General features: G+C 44.6%; 1 protein-coding gene across 1 annotated transcript in view; it reads left to right on the top strand.

Moving 5' to 3' along the window:
- The first annotated feature begins 2,979 nt into the window (after positions 1–2,979).
- The window catches only part of LOC146347041 (laminin subunit alpha-3-like), a 133,389-nt gene continuing 120,889 nt past the window's right edge, over positions 2,980–15,479 (top strand). The window contains exons 1-2 of the mRNA XM_084851463.1: positions 2,980–3,171; positions 7,056–7,193. Coding sequence (XP_084707589.1) covers positions 2,980–3,171; positions 7,056–7,193 — 330 coding nt within the window. The remainder of the gene's footprint in view (positions 3,172–7,055; positions 7,194–15,479) is intronic.

Raw genomic sequence — 15,479 nt, 5'->3', positions numbered from 1 at the left:
TGGCATGTGGCCCCATCTCTTCCTGGCATATGGAAGGGGAAGAAATGGCAGCAGTGACAGATTTTATTTTCTTGGGCTCCAAGATCACAGCAGATAGTGACTGTAGCCATGAAATTAAAAGACGCTTGCTCCTTGGGAGGAAAGCTATGGCAAACCTAGACAGCATAGTAAGACGCAGAGACATCACCTTGCCGACAAAGGTCCGTCTAATCAAAGCTATGGTTTTCCCAGTAGTAATGTATGGCTGTGAGAGCTGGACTATAAGGAAGGCTGAGCGCCGAAGAATTGATGCTTTCGAACTGTGGTGCTGGAGAAGACTCTTACGAGTTCCCTGGACTGCAAGGAGGTCAAATCAGTCCATCCTAAAGGAACTCAACCCTGAGTGCTCATTGGAAGGACAGATACTGAAGCTGAAGCTCAAATATTTTGGCCACCTAATGCAAAGAGAAAACTCCCTGGAAAAGACCCTGATGCTGGGAAAGATCGAAGGCAAAAGGAGAAGGGGATGGCAGAGGATGAGATGGCTAGATAGCATCACTGATGCAATGAATATGAACTTGAGCACGCTCCGGGAGAGAGCTGAGGACAGGAAGGCCTGGCGTGCTATGGTCCATGGGGTCACGAAGAGTCGGACACGACTTAATGACTGAACAACAACAACAACAACTACTGGAATGCAGCCCCCAAGAGCTTCTCCGAAATGGAATTTGGCCCTCAGGCTGAAAGACGTTTAACACCTGTGCTGTATGTGGTGATGTGTCACAAGACAAAACGTCACATGACAGTGTGACAGTTTATTATCACATGACCCAGTAAATGGATAGAAATGGATGATCATCAAAACAAAAAGGAAATAGCATTATGTTTATGTGGGTGTGGAGTGTTTGCTCATTATTGAGTGTGACATTGGAAAACTCTGTGAATTTTAAAAAGTCCTCTCTTGCAAAATGCTAGATTGAGTCAACAGCAAAAGAGGTTGAACTAGCATATTGATGGACCTGGAGAAGATACAAATGCTTTAATGAAAAACACAACACATATCTTTCAGTTGGCATGTAAGAATTTTTCACTGGAAACAGATCAATTCACAGTCTAGTGGAGGAAATGACCTCAGATTAGCTTGGTTTAAATCTTGAGCTTTAAATATTTTCACGAAGCCTAGGTGGCAAGAAGGACTGTGGAAAAACAATATGCATCCAAAGAAAGGAAAGTGTCATATGAAAGCTAAGTAAATGGGAAGGGCAATTTTAAACTGAAGGAGGAGTCCCAAGGATCAGATTGGAGTTATGTGGGAGGCATTAAAAGGGGGAAGCCCTTTGTATTTCTCCAAAATGGTCAGAAAACTGGATTGATAAGTACATGGATGATGCCTGAATTTGTTTGTCTTTATATAAGTCATTATGTTTTATTTGGATATATAATATATGAAGAAGGAACAGAGAAAACAACTCCATTAGTAGAATATTCTTTAGCTGTATGCCAGCACATTTGCAATTTATAACTATTTCTTCAGTAAAATAATCAGGTGGTGCCTGAACTTGTTTTACAAAGGGCTCTAATCTCTATGGGCATTTTATCCTCATTGAAGATCCATTCTCTGGTCTGGATTTTGCCTTCCAAATACTTCTGATTCAGTGCCACCCCCTGCACCCCCCCCCCCATCTCCTGGAATCCAATATACAAAACTCAAATAATGCAGAGACCATCTTGAAGCTAAGTGGATAAAAGTAAAATCAACCAATTTCATTTCCTTTTCCTAATCCTACTTGACTGTAACCCTCTGCTTGATTACTCATGTCTGAGTTAGTGATAATTTAGTTAGTGAAGTTAATGATAATTATATTTGCATAGCATGATTGCACCTTACATCGGAATTAGTGTGGAATCCCTTTGTGGGAAAGGCACATGCCAGTATTAACTTAATTATTGGTTAAGAGGAGGACTATGGCTCAGTGGTAGAGCGCACGCTTGCATGCAGAAGGTACCAGGCTTGATCTCCAGGTAGGGCGGGAAAAACTCCTGCCTGAAACCCTGGAGAGTGGCTTCCAGTCAGTGACAACAATACTGGGCTAGATGCACCAATGGTCTGACTCAGTATAAGGCAGTTTCCTGTGTTCTTTTATTGTGTGTGCCACAGCCTTCGGAGAGACTTGAACACTCCTCCTTGTGTGTTGTCTATTCAGAGTGATTCTGGATATATTTACTGCAACATTCATAAGAGCATAAAAAGAGCCCTGCTGGATCAGACCAAGGGTCCATCTAGTCTGGCATTCTGTTCATACAGTGGCCAGCCAGCTGCTGACAGGAAACCCACAAGCAGGGCATGAGTGCAACAGCACCCTCCCACCCAGGTTCCCCAGCAACTGGTGTACATAGACTTACTGTCTCTGATACTGGAGGGAGCATATAGCCATCAGGGCAAGTAGCCATTGATAGCCTTCTCCTCCAGGAATTTGCCTAACCCCCTTTTAAAGCCATCCAAATTGGTGGCCATCACTACATCTTGTGGTAGCAAATTCCATAGTTTAACTATGCGCTGTGTGCAGAAGCACTTCCTTTTATCTGTCCTGAATCTCCCACCAATCAGCTTCATGGGATGACCCCGGGTTCTAGTATTATGAGAGAGGGAGAAATGTCTTCCTATCCACATTCTCCACACCGTACAGTCATGATGTTGCATGACTATATACTCCACAATGTGTTTCAGTACAGCCTTTGCGAATATTTTTTATTTTTTTCTAATATTCTGTTATTATCACGTACATAATATTATATTCAAACTACAAAGAATGTAATGCACGCCTAGATCTTTTTTACCCACCCCCCATGACTCCAGTGGAGGGCAGTGGAGAAAGACCAGTCTTCATCATGCAGGCTACTCAGTACTGCACATCCTGATGACATCATCTAAGAATACTATGAAGAGTTAATTATCCACCAAAGCCTAATGAGGCCCAGCACTTGAAGGACTTGCCTACCATGAATTTGAGGGACTTGCCAGTACTTACCATGAATTTCAATAGTGACCCAGCAAAGGTGGAGCTGGTAGATATGGCCCAAATTCCACCTTGCAAAAGTCAATCCAACAAAAGATACTACTCTATCTATTTGAATTCCCCCTCCTACTGGGCACATCCAGATAGCAGCTCCCAGTTGGGCTCACAGTTAGAGGTATGTAACGTGTCATAGGAAAACCTTGGTTTTTAAAAGATCAGTGAACTAGCAACCAAATTTCACCATCCTGTATAATGTACCTCAAATCAGTGCATATGCATAATAAATGTATTGTTTTTGGCTATAAGCAGACATTCATCTGTCATGCTTTTGCTGAGTTTAGAGTGATCAGCATTTTTAAATGTACAAGGAACATCAGGCTTTTATGCAAATAACTGACATTGCAGAAGTTAAGGCATATTAATCAATAGGCTGCCAGGCCCCATGAATTCTTACTGTAGGATATCATATAGCAATACCATAATCACTTTCCTAAACAAATTTTATTGATGGTCAAGAACGGTCTGTTTTTATCTTGCGTGGTCCTCTATACAGAGACAGTATCCAAGGCAACGCTACTAAATTAATGTGAATTATGTTGTGCTAGTTTAAGTGACCACTAGTGCAACACCAATAGCATTTGCTGGCATGACATGTTTTCCAGGGAAACCTGTCATGCCAACAAATGCAATTGGCATTGTGACAGAGGTTGCTTATGCTAGCATGACATTTGAATTAGCAGTTTTGTCTCATTGGATACTGTCATATCTATCTAACGTGCTACATATTTATAAGAAAGGATTAGGTTTCTTTGGTTGTGACTCATTGGCACTGTCCCGTTCTGTGAGACTCACAGTGGAAGCTGGTAGCATAATGGTAGTCAGATCAAGGCAGGAAGAAAATAGCACCTTGGATAGCTCCAAGTGGGTCCTGCTGACTGGAAAACTCTTCTAGTAGAATACTAGGATGATGATGTCTCAGCAAGGAGCTAAAGCCAACTGAATGTTTATGTAGGCTGACAAGAACTGTAGTTCACCCTCCTGTAGGAGCTGATTGAAATGTTAAAGGGCCCTCACCTGTTTTTGTACCCTGAGACTTCCATGAGGCTTGGGAGATGGAGTTTCTGCTGGGGACTCATCCTCTGAGTCAGAGAATGGGGGTTCATTTGCTGCCTGAAGTAGCTGCCTCAGTTTGACTAATAGAAGAGCTGGCCCTGGGCATGATGGACCAGTGATCTGGCTCATTATATTCAGTATATACTCTGAGCCAGAGAATGATGGTGGTGTTCTCTAGCCAGGAGAGCCCTAAATAAGGCACTGAATGTCCTACCCCTGAGGAAGTAGCCTGCACCTCATCAGAATTCTGTGCTCCACATTTGACGGTCAAAGGGCTGGGGTTCATGACAGGCACCCATTTGAAAACCTCATCTTATGCAGCTAGAAAATAGTTAAATTACATCTTTTTGTAGATTTTAAATATCGACATGACAAGAATAACATTATTCCTTCCTTCCTTCCTGGTCAATTTTCACTGAAGGTGGTCCCCCCACTCCCAGGATGAATTAGGATTTTAGCTGACTACTTTGAGATTTGCTTTGGGGGACAAAAGTGTATGGAAAATGATGATTTAAAGAGAACTCGCAAACAACAGCATGATGGCTTCTTATTTTTCCCATACAAGAGTGCAACTGTGATGCAGCTGGATCTGTGGACAACACATGTGGCCCTCAGGGACACTGTCTTTGCCATACAAACTATGTTGGGCCAAAATGCAGCCTGTGCGCTCCTGGCTATTACCACTATCCTAATTGTTTGCGTAAGTACCTAATCAAGTTTCTTCTACTTATTTCTCAGAGAAATGCTTTGATCTTAGAATGGATTACATGGAAGTAAAACTGCTTAATATAGCAGATGTAATTTTAAAAATGCATTGCCTTAACGTACTAGATGTAATTTTTAACACTGTTTTAAGTGTTCAAGGGTGTGAAGTGGCTCCCACAACACCAGAAATGGATTCAGGCCCATTCATTACTAAAATACTACAGCGAAGTCTCTGTGGTTATGCACAGTAAGCTGGGATTAGTATTGTACAATATTTATGGCCCTTAGCAGTAAAATTCCTTAGCAGATTTATGGACCTTAAGTGTGGCAGTTCACATACGTTGCACGCAGCAGGTTCCAGGCTCAATATACAGCCAGAAGGGTTTCCCTCAGCAAGGCTGGGAAATGCTGCTTGAGGCTGTGGAGAGAAGTTGCCAGTCAGAAACACTGGCATGGTCAAGACTGGTCCAAGATATTTTGTTGCTCGAGGCATAAAATGGCAGCCCCCATTCCACATGCAGAAGTCAATCAGAGCAATAGCTGACTCCTGCTTCAACGGTGGTGATAGGACAGCATCCTCCACCACATCTGAGGACAGTGAAGTAGCTTAGGGAGTGCAGAGTAGGCTGTGTAGCATCTATAGCTCTGCTCTCCAACACCTCACTGCTGCCCCCAACCATGTGCTGCCTGAAGTGGCCGCCTCACTTTGCCTAATAGTAGAGCTGGCCCAGGGCATGATGAACCAGTGATCTGGCTCAAGATATTCAGTACATTCTCTGAGCCAGAGAATGATGGTGGTGTTCTCTGGCCAGGAGAGCCCTAAATAAGGCACTGAATGTCCTACCCATGAGGAAGTAGCCTGCACTTCATCCCCATCAGGATTCTCTGCTCCACACTGGACGATCCAAGGGCTGGGGTATTTGTTCAGGAATTTTAGCTTGGGTATCATGCAGATCTTTGTGGCTTTCTGCAGGGTTAGCTCCTTTTGGTGCTGTCAGGGTGGAAACTGAGCCCATAGAGCTCCAGAGCAGTTCTGATTCTGAGGGGGAACAGCAATCCATGGGAGAGGAGCTCACTCATCTCTCACAAGCACAGCAGCTGGCAGAGATTCCTCCTGCCAGCATTCCTGGGATAGATAGTGAACCTGGCAGCGAGATAGCGCTGGAGGGGGACTTGCTGGATGCTCGACGCAGACACAGGGAGCGACGACAGATGGAGGGCGCCGAAAGGAGGCGCTCCGCTTGTTTGGTGCTCAAACAATGCTCACGTCCTGAGGACCCAAGGGAAAGAGGGAGGATCTCTCCATAGCCCCTAAGTTCAGAGTCTTCCCGTGGTTCCCCTTCAAACGGGGACCAACTGCCTTACCTGGAGCTTAGGCTACTCTGCTATCTTTCCCCAGTGCTGTTCCTTGCTTAGTCGCTAGTGATTAGTATCTGAAAGAGTCATAAAGTAATAAAGGAATAAAGCCTCGGAAAGAATCCTCGTCGTCTGTGTCCTGAGTTGGCTATTGGAGGGGACTGCAAGAGGCAGCTAGGGCGTTCCTGACAGGTGCAACCTCAAAGCCACCACTGTTGAACTGGCCAAGTGGGGACAGGAGAGCTAAGCTCAGAGCACTGACCCAGGAGCTATGCAGCTGAGAGCATTGCTGGCAACCTATGCAGAGAACAGTTTGGGGGGATGCTTGGAGTTGTAGTCCAACACATCTGGAGGGCAACAGGTTAGGGAAGGCTGCTTTGTAGAGTTGTGCTGGAGCAACATTTAGTGCAGTGCTTCCCAACTGTGAATCCCCTGATGATGCTGGACTACATCCAACATCATCTGCAGTAATCATGGCCAGTGGTCGGGGGGCAATGTAGTCCAACAACACCTGGGGACCCGAATAGATAGCAAAGCACCCATCACATAAATCAACTTTAGGAACTTTAGGTGGGCAACTTTTGGACGTCTGGGGGTCATTTCCCCCCTGCCCCCCCATAGGCATTATAAAGCAACAACAAGTCAAATTTAGCTTGACAAGTTAAATTTAGCTTAAATTTAACAACAAGCTAAATCTGACAGTTTTAGGTCTCTGTAGTGCTACAGACACCATTTCCCCCCACATTTTTTTAAACTATTTTTTTTCCTGGGGTGCAGGGCACCACACCAAGGTACGTTAGGGACTCCCTGCAGCCCGTGGGTCGTGTGCTGGCCATGTGCTGATCTGAGTTCTGCCATCATTTTAAAATTAACATCTTTGTTCAGCTTGCCAGTGTTCAACATATGGCTCCTACCAGAGCCCATGCGATCCAGCCACCGGGCAGTGTGATTGTCGGCCTGGCATTACAGGTCAGCAGTGCGAACGATGTCTCTCAGCAGCCAACAGCTTTCCTCACTGCGAAGGTATTGTTTGCAAGGACATTTCTATTTATGACAAAACTGTAGGAGCACTCAGCAAAGGGTATGAGATTAGAGGATTTTGACAAGTTCAGCTTCCAGCATAATTGTAGTGATACTAATAGCTCTCGGGGGCCACATTCCAGTGGTGTGTGGGGCCAAAGACAAAAGAGGTGAGACCAAAAAATCCAAACATAGTAGCATATTTTAGCTTAAAGTTCTTACTGCCAGAAACTAAGCCTTAGGAGAAGCATTTCAACCTTTTAGAATGGGGGCGGGGGCACCTGCACAAAAGCTTGGAAGCCACCAAACAATCAGCTGGAGGGAAAGTGGGGCAGGGGAGAGGGTGTGGTCATCTGGAGAACCCCATAGGGCCAGATTAGGACCCCAGGAGGGCCACATTTGGCCCCTGGGCCTAAGTTTCTGCATCCCTGATATGCAGGCATATCAGGGATGCTTATAGGTAGAATGAGCCTTAATTGGTGGTAATGCTGTTACTATTAACCTGTTCCTCATCAGATTAGTCTGAGAGGTGATGTAACAAGACATTTGGTTTTTAATTTTTGAAGTCGTACAGTTGGCTTATGCGTTTTGTGTATGCACATTTCTTAGGTCTGTTTTTATTACATTATATATCCCAACCATTAATTTTTTGCCATCACTAAGGGCTTTTCTACAGCAGGCTTTTAGCCCATACCTTTACCAGGGCTTCTGCTTCCGGATTCTTTGCAGGATTAAGAACAGCTCCTTTACACGTGTTTTTTTTTTTCCAGGGGTTTCCTTTCTCTGCAAGTTCTATATGTTTCATTATACAGCCACTAGATGGCACTGTGGTATAGCACAATTATGGAAATTCACCAGCTGTTGGAGCGCTTTAAAGCGCTTTTAAAATTAAATGCTGCATTATCTCTGTTAAGAAAAAAAAAACATGATAAAGGTCAGAAAACACAGGAGAGGCCCTGGAGGTTGACAGTGTAGCGCAAAGGACCCGCAAACTACTGTGAGTGACCAGTCATGAGTGCATAATAAAAGCCTCCTATAGAGAAGCTCAGGTTTGAGAGCAGGGAAGTTGCTCAGGTGGCAAAAGGCAAGTGCAGGTTTGCTGAAGGCTCGTAGCCTAGTGGTGCAGAGGAAGGATTTAGTAGCAAGTTTCTCAGATGTGGTTCTGGGAGTTTTAATGTCAGCCAGCAGCACTGGATTGACCTTCGATTTTCTGACTTCCAAGAAGAGGAAGATTGGAACCCTCTCAACATGGCATCAAGATAAAAACCATACAAAGGGAATATAATAAAAATCAATAAATATATATTCAATAAAACTTCCATAGAAACAGAGATTGCCAGTAAAAATCAATAAAACCAGAAATTATCAATAAAACCAGCAGCCCAGGACACTACTGGAAGGCATTTCTCTTACTCCAGAAAATCAATTAAGAAAGAAAAGTTGGAGTAGCTGCACAATACCTTCTCCTTGGTGGTGCTCGGAGCCCTCTGTCTGGAAGCACTCTCTGTGCGCTATGCACCTTGAAAATGCTATTTAAAGTAATAATAATCATCATCTCCAGAGAGAAATGGTTTGCTGTTAGTGTGCATACAGTTAATTAACTGTGAAATGCTGTGTTCACTTAAAAGTGCTGTATAAATGGTTGAAAACAAATATTTGAGGACAAAACCATGCTGTTGCTTTTTAATTGTGAAAAGGATCCGGCAATGACTGTGACCCAGCTGGAGCCGTGGATTCTTATTCTGTAAGTATTACATTATAGAATTGGCATGTATTGAATGTAGCTACTGAATTCATTGACCAAATGTGTTGAGCCCCTGGCAGGGGGTGGGGCTCGGGGGTGTTGTTCTAATACAGCTGAGCTTAATATGTATAGAGCAGCAGCAACATATTAGCATTTACCTATCTGGATGGCTAACATCAGAGCTGGATGTATTTAGTCTGTAGAAGAGAAGATTAAGGGGAGACATGATAGCTGCCTTCAAATATCCAAAGGTTTGTCATGCAGGAGTTGGGGCAGACTTGTTCTCTCTTGCTCCAGAGGGCAGGGCTAGGACCAGTGGGTAGAAACTGCAGGGAAGTAGATTTTGCTTAAATATTAGGAAAAACTTCCTAATGGTGAGAGGTGTTTGAGAGTGGAAGAATCTGCCTCAGGGGGTGGTGGCCACTACTTCCCCAGAGGTATTTAAGCAGAGGCTGAATGTCCACCTGTCAGGGATGCTGTAGTGACCTACATCAGTAGCTTATAAAGTCCCTTTGCTAGGGATGTCGGAGAAATATGCAATGGGTTCAAATGAGTTTGGATTTCTATGCATCTGACCTGTGGATTCTACAGCAGACTGGCTTTTTCTTAGTCATGTGAATTCCATGAACACGGAACCATTTTTTTCACTTTGGGGCAGGATTTGCACTAATTCACATGAACTAATGTGCATTAGCACATTTGTGCAAGTGCACATTAGTACTAATGCACAGTTGTGCTAGCACAAGTAGAATGAAATTCTGGTAAAAAAAAAAATCTGATTCCCTCAATAAGTGGACAACGGAATGAAAGACATTGGACAATCCATGAAACACAGATGGAATGGATTTAATAAAAGCCGTACATCCCTACCCTTAGCTTCTTTGAATGAAAAATGCATAATTCCCTTTGTCTGTTAGGGCTATTGCCAGTGTCTGCAAAATGTAGAAGGCCCAACCTGTAGCATCTGCAAACCTCTGTACTGGAAACTGGCCAGAGAAAACCCTGATGGATGTATAGGTAAGACGGCATTGATACACCTCATGTTATGAAAATTAAGCCTGCGCGGTTTTCAGCTACCTTCAGCTACCTTCAGCCCATTCCAGGTTCTCCAAACCAACCAGTGCTTTTTGTTCAGAAGCTTTGAGAAAAGGCAGATAGATCTGAGATTCCAAGGGTCTTCATTGACAGTTGGGGATGGTTGCGTCATCCCTTGGTGTGCAGTTTTAGACATTGACTTAGGATTCAGCTGTCATATATGTTGCAAAAAGTTTTGTACTGTATTTTGGTGACAGTATATTTCTCTCAGGTTTGGCAGATAGTATCAATCCATTAGGGTGCAGTCCTATAGATGCCCAGATGAATCCTATGCTGGGCTGGGCTGGGCTGTTGCCTGAGGCAATTTTCACCACCCCGCCCTCCATTAAGCTTTTCTTTAGTAGACAGGCCTCTGTGCCCATCTAGCTGGGTTGTGGTGGCAGGGCCGGGGCCAGAGAGGCCTTTGGACTTGGTGAATCCTTGACCTCTCCTCTCCCTTCCCTGTCCTACCCACTGGCATGGCCCCTCCTTCCCTCTCTGGCCTCAGAGGAGGGGATCTGCAGCATAATAGGGTACCCCAGTGCTGTCTGGGGGCCATAGCATTGCTATGTTATTCTTGCAGTTGTTTGTAACACTGTGGTTCCCACTGGTAACACAGATGCTTAATGATGTTTAACCAAATTCTGCCCTCTAGCGTGACTCAATGAAAATTTACTGTAACTATGCAATATTTATATACACTTGAAGACCCAGTGGAAACTGAGGGGGGGTGTAGGAAAATATCCAGAGGGTTAAATCTTCCTCCTCTTACTCCACAGTATTGATGTGCACCATATTCCTCCGCATATAATGTGACATATAATATAAATGTTAATAATATACAAAATGCAATCACGCATTTACCCTGGTCTGATCCAGAGTGAGGCCTTTTGCTTGGAGAATATTTTTTTTCTTTTCAAAGAAGTCTTCCGTTAGTGTTTTTCTGAAGTGCTCCTTTCCTTGTTTATGGATGGTGTAGAGTCTTGCTGAGGTGCTGAAAATGGAAAACAACAACAACTAGAACTATTTGCAGCACTGCACAAAGTGTATTTGAAAGATCTAGGCAGTTAGCTGTGTGGGAAGAAGTCCTAAAACAGTCTATTCCTCAGAGAATATCCATTTCATCTTTACAATAATTCATCTCCATCAATCTAACCAAATAAGTAGGAAACAGCACTGAATTTACCTGGTAACACAATGCACTAAGCTCAGCACAGACAGTTCCTGTGGGAAAAATGTGTTTATTCCATTTCTATTCTGCCCAATAGCCAAAACTTACTTTCATGGTTCCAGGAGAGTCATCAGAGCAAAGAATAGATATTCCTCATGGCCTCTCAGTTATCTCAGATCATATCAGGGATGAGAAGCAAACTTCTATTGATATTCATCCCTCAAAATCTCGATGTGTGGAGAAATCAGGAGCAAGTCTCAGAGCATCTTTACACCAGCCTAAAATCCCATATTTAAAATGGGGCTTTCTGCTTCCGATTTAAATGCAGGATCACAGCAGACTCCCTTTACATGTGCTTTCTTCCTTCCCCTTCCCTCCCCTTTCCTCCTCCTTCTCCCCCTTATCTGAGTCTTCCATTATGTTTCATTGGTCTAGCTCCTCTTCTTGCGGCTTTTCCTTTTTCATGGAGGGAACTCAAGTGGAACACAAGTGGGGTAATTTGATAGCTCATTATCTCTGATCTATTTAAAAATGGAATAAAGGTCATTTAGTGCAGGAGGCGCCCTGGAGGTTCACGATGTCATCTAAAGGGCCCGCAAACTTCCATGAGCGAGCAATCTCAATAGCAGGATAAAAGCTCCGTGCGAAGAAGCCCTCAGGCTTATGTGCTCTCCTCACGCCCTGCCCCTCCCATCATGAACTTAATGCCTAAACTTGGAGAGACAGCGTTTATTTTAATGTGGGATCTCCCTGTCTCTGAGATCCCAACACTGTTTTCATAAAGGGTCTGGACTGAGATCTGACATTCAAATAGATAATATTTCTCCATTCAAGTGTCTTGCTCAATATGTGGCAAAATGAGGGTGGAGAAGGGAAGGAGGACTCAAATCCTGCTCCTGATCTCACCATGTATAGAGGTTTCAAGGTGGAGTGTTGTATGAACATGCCTCAGGGCTGTCTGTCTTCTATATTATAAAAACAGAACCCAGAGCGCTCCTTTAGGCATTCCCAAGGTTTAGCACTCAACCAGCAGACACCAGTGATAATGTTATGCCTCAGCCAGGCGGCCTGTTTTTCAGAGAAGACAGTGATTAAGGGCTTCATCACACAAGGCTAAAAATCCTGCAATTTACCGGGACTTCTGCTTCCGGAATCTTTGTGGGATCAGATCCAGTCCTTTACGCATGGCTTTAAAAAAAAACCCTAAACTTCTCAATGAGATATATGTGTTTCATTACAAAGGCATTAGATGGCGGTGTTGTTTTATTTGTAATAAAAGCAACTTTAAACTGTACACCCTCATTTATATCGACTCCATGACGGGAGAAGGGAAAATGCCAGACTTTCCTTGTCATGGAAAACAATGCAATAGAGCTCACAAAGAGCGGGAGGTTCCCTGGATGAGGGCTGAGTTGTGTATAGACTCACAAACTTCTGTGAGTAAGCAATCTCCATAGGAGGATAAAAGTCCGGTGTGAAGGAGCCCTCAGTTTAGGAAAACAACATACTTTATTTATCAACTCCTGATCACCCAAACTACCCCTCTCTCTTTCAGGCCTCTTTCTCTCTAAACTTCAGAGGGGTGGAGGGGGGAGAGAGAAGCCTTTTTGCTTCCAGAACTCTTCATGGGCTTCAGGGTCCACCTCTCCACAGACACCCCCTCCCAAGAGGATAGGGGCTGTCTTTAAAGATGCTTAAGGTATGTGCTGAGTTTGTTACAAGGGATGAAGGGATTCTGAGAAGCTGGGCATCAGATGGATTTGTTTACCTTTGCAGAGTGCCAGTGCAATGCAGCTGGAACACTGAGTGGAGTCAGAGAGTGTCAGCAGGTAAAAACATTGTGTTTATAAATACTTTGCTTGCATATTAGTTAAAATTTCTGGTTGAACATAGATGAGTCAATCAGCAGCCAGCTAATTCCTCATAGAGCAGCCCTCTAGATGTGTTGGACTGCAGTTGTGTGTGGCAGCGCACAGCCAGTCCCTTTAGGGCAGGACTGGGTGGTGGGGAAACAAATTCAGACATAGACTTGGTTAAATAACTGGCCACAACTTTATTGGGTCAGCTTGGAATAGAGTTGGCTGGGGCTAGGGCATGGATCCGTTAATTGGACTACCCGCCTGCAATCCAATACCATCAACCTGGCCTGCTTGCCAGGTGCCTCATTGGGGGGGGGGGTCAGAGGCACACTCCATGGCGCAGACCATTGAAGTGAGCCCTTTCTGCCTCCCTCGAATATGGCCCAGATTGCAGCCCCACTTTGAGCTGGGTCTTAATGCCACACACTCCATGGTCCCTTAAGGGGACCCCCTTTTGAAGGGGAAAATGTGTTGCCCAATCCCTTTCCCCTTACCAATGGATCCAGCCCAATGCCTTCCACGCCTACAAAGTTGTGACTTAGAATCGCAAGTTTTATAAGCAACCTTACAGTTATACTTGTCAAGCCAAACAAATGCACATATCACCAACTTAATATTCTTGCAACGGGGATGGTGAAAGCCCTGCACCATGGTGCCAATCTCTGTGCAGGTAAAATTCCTTCCCAGCTTCGTTAACCGGCAGTGAATTGTGATCCATGGCAAGAAATGAGTTGCCCTGGAGTGGGGGCGGGGGGTGAGTCGGTGTTGGCAATGCCAAAGCTACAAGGGAGGCCTCTGGCGGGCTAGAGGGAGAGAGGTTTTCCCTCCGGTCTGCCAACAAAGACCGCTTCCCCACTGAGCCAATTGAGCCCTGATAGGCTGCCTGCCTCCCACATGGGTGCACACCTGGTGCTGCTGCCATGGCTCAGCCACCCTTCCCACCTCCCCATCGGGACTGCGCGCCACCACAACATTGCTCCCCAGGTAAGCCAGGAGCTGCATCTACCATCACTCCTAGGCTGGGGAAGGTTGTAACGTAGAGGCTCAGTCTCACTGGTCAACAGCTCCAAATACCTTTTGATTTCTCTGGGGGTTGAAAAAAAGCCTTGACAGCCTGATCTTAATCTTTTTCTTCTTGCTCTATTTTCTGGGCACAATGTAAACTGCTGCTTTTGAGCTTTTGAGCTCTTCATAGCTTGGCATTGCAGGACCTGAAGGATCACCTCTTCCCACATGTACGTAGTAGGGTGGCCAGATGTCCTACTTTACAGAGGACAGTCCTCTATTCTGGAGTGTTGGCAGAAGACAGTCCTCTAGTTGAAGGTGCCCTCTGTTGGAAAGACTGTCTTAGTCCAAGTCCCGTTTAAAGATAAAGAAGGAAGAGCCGGGGCCTTGAAGTTGCCCATCAACAGCACCTGGACAGCAGCCTGAGCAGGCACATAGGTCACCTGGTCAGTCTTCTCCACTACAGTGAGATGTCAATTAATTAATTAATTACTTTTCTATACCATCCAATAGCTGAAGCTCTCTGGGCAGTTCACAAAAATTAAAATCACAAAGTACAGAATGAAAACAGTATTAAATGCAAAAACTTAAAACGACAGTATAAAAATACAACCTGAATAATGCCTGGTAGCAATGCAGAGATTTCAAATACAGTAACAGATTTTAAACAGCAAAGTTAAAGGATTATAATGCTAAAATGCTGGGAAAATAAAAAAAGGTCTTCACCTTTCGCCTGAAAGAGTACAATGTAGGTGCCAGGCGAACCTCTCTAGGGAGCTCATTCCACAGCCAGGGTGCCACAGCAGAAAAGGCCCTCTTCCTTATAGCCATCTGTCTCCTTTCCTTTGCCTCCTTTGTTGTGTTTCTAACATTGTTTAACTTTGGTGGATTTTACTCCTCTGCCCTTTCTTTTTAGATTGGTTTAATGCTATCTTTTGTTATTCTCTGTTTTAAGTGATGCATTTTGATTTAGTGTTGTGTTTTACTCATCACCTTTGATTGTAATGGCGATTTTTAATTTTTGTTCAACATTGTGAGCTGCCTAGAGAACATTTGTTTTATCAGCGGACCTAAAAATAACTTAGGGCGCAATCCTATTCAGCTAGGCGGCTGCGTCCAAACTCAGAGGCGACCGCCTATCCAAAGCAGGGCAGGAGAAGCATGGAGGGGATTGTTCCCTCCGCGCTTCTCCTGCCCTGCTTTCTCGGCTAGACAGCTGATCGCAGGAGTACGGGAGCATGGAGCGGGGAAGGAGGTTGCTGTACGACACATAGGATGTGTCATACAGGTGGCTATGATCTCTCCGCCCTGGAAAGCCCCCAGCCATGCCCCTTTTTGGTCGCTCCATGCTCCTCTTGCGAGCACGGAGGACAGGGCAGTTCAGAAGTGAGGGGAGGTCAGTTCTTCAGGAATCGACCTTGGAGTGCGCACTCCGA

The sequence above is a fragment of the Heloderma suspectum genome, chromosome 4 (genome assembly GCF_057233095.1).
Source record: "Heloderma suspectum isolate Gila_16-S chromosome 4, 16-S_ref, whole genome shotgun sequence".
Lineage (NCBI taxonomy): Eukaryota > Metazoa > Chordata > Lepidosauria > Squamata > Helodermatidae > Heloderma > Heloderma suspectum.
This window is presented reverse-complemented; position numbering and strand designations above follow the sequence as displayed.